The 6502-nt window shown below is 42.8% G+C and overlaps 1 protein-coding gene across 1 annotated transcript in view; it reads right to left on the reverse strand.

Annotated features, from left to right (window-relative positions):
* FMN2 (formin 2) overlaps window positions 1-6502 on the reverse strand; it is a gene marked incomplete at its 5' end in the record, with an annotated part of 438038 nt that overhangs the window by 388766 nt on the left and 42770 nt on the right. The window contains one exon of the mRNA XM_011995030.1: window positions 5552-5718. Within this exon, the coding sequence (XP_011850420.1) occupies window positions 5552-5718 (167 nt within the window). The remainder of the gene's footprint in view (window positions 1-5551; window positions 5719-6502) is intronic.

The raw sequence follows: 6502 nt of genomic DNA on the forward strand, positions 1-6502 counted from the left end.
TCTCAAGAAAGAAAAAAATAATAATGATTTCAAATGCAAATAATAATTTGTTTGTCCACTTAAGTCTTCTTTTTGACTATGGTGACAACGAGTAGAATGTATTTCATTAGTTTTCTAGGACTGGTTGCTGTTGGTTTTGATTAATTACTTCATCTTTCAACAGGTTCAAAAATCTTGTTTCTTGGGTTTCTTTGTAACCCGAATTTTTATGTCTTCCTTGTCTTTAATTTTAGCTTTGCTCACACATTCATCCAAACCGATGTCCATTTACATACATATCAAAGAGCTCTTGCCCATCTGGTGAGCATGGGATCACCACATGTTTGGCAAAATCAGCAGATCTGCCAAACCCAAACAAGTCCAGCAACCAAAAACATGCATCCAGAAATATCCTGCTAGGCAGACGTTTAAACATAAGCTCATGAAGGATTAAGTAGATTTAGAACCACCTACACCTGCAAAAATGCTTGGGTCAAGTAAACTTGCTTAACTCTTGGTGATGTAAGCGGATCATATAATATCTGCCACAGTTAGGATTAAAGAAATCCTAGAAGAGCTTGTTAATGAATAATCAACAATTATGTAAGATAAGTGTGGTTGGCTGGAAAATACGCATATGACCCAGAAAAAGGGATGCCATTTTGAAAAAGGCATGAGAGAGATGACTAAAATAGGTTCCAAATAAACAAAGAAGCCTAGCCTCAGACCACTGAAATATACCATGATCTATAAGTCAGCAATACAATCTGCCAAGTAGCAAGCATTAGTATTAGCCCTGTTTTCTCTTGCTAGCAGTTCTATCCTTACGTCCTCCTCCCAAAATGGAGCTGTCTTCTCTACCTCATGAATTGCATAACCATCCACCCAGCTACTTCAAATCAAGAAGTCATCCTTGATTTCTTTGCGTTCTCTTGCTGCCATGCCTACCCCACCAAAAGTCCCATCAGCCATACCTCCAGAATCCACACCAACCTACTAACTGGTCTTCATCTCCCCTGTCACCATCCTGCCCCAAGCTACTGCCACCATCTAGAACTAAACTACTGCGATATCCCACCTGCCTTCCTGCTTCTACTTCTGTGCCTGCCTACACTCAAACATTCAAAGAGCAGGCTTGGGGGCGGGCATGGTGGCTCACGCCTATAATCCTAGCACTTTGGGAGGCCGAGGCAGGAGGACTGCTTGACCCCAGGAGTTCAAGACCAACTTGGGACAACACAGTGAGACCCTGTCTATAACAACAACTTAAAAAATTAGCTGGGCACAGTGGCTCATGCCTGTAGTCCCAGCTACTCGGAAGGGTGAGGTGGAAGGATCGCTTGAGCCCAGGAGGTCAGGACTGCAGTGAGCTGTGATTGCACTACTGCTCTCCAACCTGGGCAACAGAGTGAGGCCCTGTCTCAAATACAACCACCACCACAACAAACAAACCAAGACCAGCCCAGGTGATCCACAAAAGAATATTATAAGACAAATACGTTCTTCCCCTGCATAAAGCCTCCCAAAACCTCCCATTTAAAAAAAAAAAGGCCAAGTGTGGTGGCTCGCGCCTGTAATTCTAGCACTTTGGGAGGCCGAGGTGGCAAATCACTTGAGGTCAGGAGTTCAAAACCAGCCTGGCCAACATGGCGAAACCCTGTCTCTACTAAAAATACTAAAATTAGCCAGAAATTGCTTGAACCCAGGAGGCAGAGGATGCAGTGAGCCAAGATCATGCCTCTGATCGTGCGTGGGCAATACAGCAAGACTCCGTCTCAAAAAAAAAAAAGCCATATTCCTTCCATGGCTTTTCAGACCCTACCTATGCTATGGCCTGAGCCCTTGCTGTCCTCATCTCTCGAAGCTCCAGCTTGCTCTGAGTCATGCTTGTGCTCTTCCAATGATGCCCTTTGGACTTGCCCTGGGAGCTGCCTGGAATGGCCTTCCCACAGACCTCATCTCACAGGGCTCCCCTCTGCACTCATCCTACTCCATGCCTTTCACTCCATCCTGTTAGTCCTGTTTTCCTTCATATCACTTATTAGAATCTAAGAGCAATTCATTAGCCTGTGCATTTTTACAAAATCTGTCTCCCTCCCTTTTGAATAGGTTACACATTTCAACAGAACACATTCTCCTGCTCACTAACACATCCCCAGAGACTACAACACTACCCGTCTTCTAGAACGAATATATTTGGTAAAAATCTGTGAATGAATTAACAGGATCACTCAAAGCCATCTTTGTCTTTTAAAGTTCTTGACATCTTAGTCATGTTAAAAGGTAAGACAAAATGTGCAATTGTTTTTCATACTTTCTACAGCACTCGATAAAGCAAAATGTTAGGCCCTAAAACTGTATAAAATAACATAAAACAAAATCAGAAGGGTTGAGTCAAGTAGGCTAATACATAAACTACATCAGTGAAGAGCCTCAAACTGAAGATATTTATTGCTGTAATTGCAGAGGTAAGTGCAGAGATGAGAAGGGAGAGGAGTGGGAGGTGAGAGAGAGGATCCCATTAGGGAAGGGAACAAAGTTGGGGGGGGTGGGGAGGTAGGAAGGGTGCCAGTTATGACCTTATTCCCACAGCATGTTCTGTCTCGAAGGGCAACTGATCTCAAGAGGATTGTTAGTTAGAAATGTTCCCAACAGCTATTTTCTGGAAATCAGCAGAGAGACTAATTATCGGAAATTTCTCTCCCCATAGATAAGCACATTTTTCCCCATCCCTCATTGACACCCCAGTCCTCAGAACCCCCTGTATCATTATATCGTCACCCTCTCCGGGTTTTCAAGAAACTCCTTGACTACACATCCAATAAACGCATAGTTCTGTTGCTGAGCTGCTATTTAAGTATAGGGCATAACATTTCATACAAGAGTATCTTCAGTTTTTTTCTTTGTTTTGTGTTCATTTTGAAGGGGGAGTAGAGAGGTCGTACAGAGCCAGTGAATAAAGGAAGACAAAATGCAATCCCATCAAGTGGAAGGAAAGAAATTCCCGATTCTGAGGAAAGCCTTCACACAACATCAAGGCATTGTATTCCTTTGTTGTTTGTTTTTCACACTCGATGCCACACCCAGCTGCCCTCCAAAATAAGATGACGGGGAAGAGTTACTAGTCTCTAACACAAGGATAGAGTGAGGTGAGTATAAGAAACAACCAGGTTAGTCGATTAAAAAAAAATAGAGAGAGAAAGAAACAGGATTACCCTTTCTTTTCTGTTTATCCAATTCTACATTCATTGACTGGCAAGACTGTTCACTTCTGGGATTTAAGGGAGGAAAATGTCGTTAACTTGGGAACAGTTTGAATCAAAAAGCAAGTGCTAGACATGGCTAGTGTTTGCCTTTGCCTGCACTACACTAATTATAGTTCCAACTTGCCAAATCAATATATCTTCTAGAACTGAGTTCTATAGTATTTAACACACCATCATTCTAGCATTCTGCCTCTACAATAACACAGACCTCTCATAGAAGAGAAGGGAGGAAAACATTTAAATTACACAATTTTTCCCATAAGAGAAAAAGATCTACCTAGTAGTGATTAGCTGCAATGCCATTTTAAAAAATTGCAGCAGGAAAAATGTAAACAAATCTCAGGAAGGAAACTTGCCAAGTCACACACAGCACAACATGGGGAATTTTCTTTCAAATGGGAAGCATCAAGAATCAAGAAGATCTCCAAATATTTTGTGTGATTTATTTCCCTAATGCTAAAGGAAGATTGAGGAAGACTGCAGGCTGTAATGGGTAAAGAAGAGGAAACAAAGTGAACAGATACAGACACTTCATTATTTATTATCGTATCTTGACCTTAGCCAGGGCTCATTTTCATTGTCTTTAAAACTCATCATTGTTTCATTCCTATATATTGAAGAAGGCTAAGAGAGCACAGTTGGCAGTAACAAAACAAAGTAAATAACTCATATGATGAAAAACCACAGCCGGGAGCAGTGGCTCATGCCTGTAATCCCAGCAGTTTGGGAGGCTGAGGAGGGTGGATCACGAGGTCAGGAGTTCGAGAACAGCCTGACCAACATAGTGAAACCCCATCTCTACTAAAAATACAAAAATTAGCTGGGCATGGTGGTGCGCATCTATAATCCCAGCTACTCGGGAGGCTAAGGCAGGAGAATTGCTTGAACTTGGGAGGCAGAGGTTGCAGTGAGCCAAGATAGCACCACTGCATTCCAGCTTGGGCAACAAAGTGAGACTCCATCTCAAAAAAAAAAAAAAAAAGAGTAAAAGAAAAAGAAAAACCATTATCCTCAAATAAAAATCCTGGGCTCTGCACAAGTGGACCAATCTTCAATTTCGTTATGAGAATTTCACACATGAGAATTCTTACACATCTGGGTTTTAGAGGTACTCATCCCAACCAATGCCACACATATACCACATACCTGAGAATGACTGGCAATACTCTGTCTCGACAATGAGAATCCAGCTGTGCTCATATTCGTTACGAACTGTGAATATGCCTGGTGAATTACTGTTCTACATTATTAACTCTCTCGGTGAATGGGAGCTGGGGATGAAGCAGATGATGCTGCTTCATGTCCGTACTTCACACATACATGAGTTAGGAACACACCAAAATAGCATTGTAGGACCCATGGAAACCTCCGGCCCACTGGGAGGAATAACTGTGCCCGGTGGAGCTGCTTCTGAAGGAATGCCTACGACCAGCAAAGTCATAAATACTGACTTACAGCCACTTTAGAATCATCGCTGATTCCAGAGTCTTGAAGCGTTTTTGTACCTCATGTTCACAGCGGCATTATTCACTCATTATGAGCCCATATTCATAGCAGCATTATAGCAAAAGGTGGAAACAAGCCAAGTGTCCATTGACAGATGAATGGATAAACAAAATGTGACATATACCTACAATGGAATATTATTCAGCCTTAAAAAGGAAGGGAATTCTGACACATGCTCCAACATGGATGAATCTCAAAGACATTAGACTAAGTGAAATAAGCCAGCCACAAAAAAGGACAAATACTGCATGATTCCACTTATATGAGCTACCTAGCGTAGTCAGATTCACAGAGACAGGAGAATGGTGGTCGCTAGGGGCTTGGGGAAAGAGGAAAATGGGGAGTTATTGTTTAATGGGTACAGGGTTTATTTTGGATGATAAAAAAGTTCTAAAGATGGATGGTGGTGGTAGATGCACAATCACATCAATGTATTTGATGCCACTAAACGGTACATTTAAAAATGGTTACAATGGTAAATTTTACGTTATCTGTATTTTACCACAATTAAAAATAATTCAGAAATCAATTTTTAAAATCATCGCTGATTAAAGCAGGCTAGAGAACTCCTGAGTGACCATCTGTTAAGAAAAGGAGGTTTGGCAAATGTACTTAATACTCTAGCTTTTTTTTTTTTTAGTGTACAAACAGACATACTGAGCTGTTGAGCAGCTAAGGAAAAAAAAATGCTTGCATCACATGTTGTTTTTAAATTATAGGGTGACTGGGCAGACACACATCGTAGTTGCTATTTCAACAGCAAATCTGCCTCACAGACAGAAGTGATTTCTCCTACTTACATCAAACGAAGCTGCATTGGTCTGGGCATTCTGATTACACGGTTCCCTGAAGCAATCACTAAAAGGAAGGAGAAGACCCATGGCAATGATCCGCGAGCAAAACTTCTCTGCTTCTTCTGGAGGCCCGTTCTCCTGCTGGCTGAACAGCTTCTCCAACAGTGTCCGCCCTGCAGATGAAACACAGTCATTAAGAGGGAGCACTGCCGATCACCTGGCTCTGAACTCACCAGGGGACAGCGGCTGGGTAAACACTGCCAGGGAGCAACACCGTTTCCAAGGCTACTGACAGAAAGGAGCCTCTCAGGCTAGGAGAAAGCTCTGTAGTCTGAGGCCAGAGTTGCCACATAAAAAACTGCAGAACTGGTTTGCTCTCTCATCCCCCTAAATACCTCCTGCCTCAAAAGAGAACAGGCCAAGTTATGGGCTACACAGCTTCCATCTAAGATTCTTAATTCAGACAGGGTCTTGCTATGTTGCCCAGGCTGGCCTTGAACTCTCGGGCTCAAGCAATTCTCCCACCTAAGCCTCCTGAGTGGCTAGATTTATAGGTGTGAGCCACCACAACCAGCTGGGGTTTTTTTTCTTTAATAGAGATGAGGTCTCACTATGTTGCCGAAGCTTACCTCAAACTCCTGGGCTCAAGCCATCCTCCTGCCTCAGCCTCCCAAGTAGCTAGAGCTACTGGCACACACCACCTCACTCAGCTCCCTTTTGGATTTAATTGGTAAATCCAATTTTGGATTTAAATTTGGATCCAAGGCCAGACACAGTGGCTCACACCTGTAATCCCAGCACTTAGGGAGGCCGAGGCGGGTGGATCATCTGAGGTTGGGAGTTCAAGACCAGCCTGGCCAACATGGCAAAACCCCATCTCTACTAAAAATACAAAAAAATAGCCAGGCATGGTGGCAGGCGCCTGTAATCCCAGCTACTCGGGAGGCTGAGGCAGGA

Source organism: Mandrillus leucophaeus, unplaced genomic scaffold (genome assembly GCF_000951045.1).
Source record: "Mandrillus leucophaeus isolate KB7577 unplaced genomic scaffold, Mleu.le_1.0 Scaffold466, whole genome shotgun sequence".
Lineage (NCBI taxonomy): Eukaryota > Metazoa > Chordata > Mammalia > Primates > Cercopithecidae > Mandrillus > Mandrillus leucophaeus.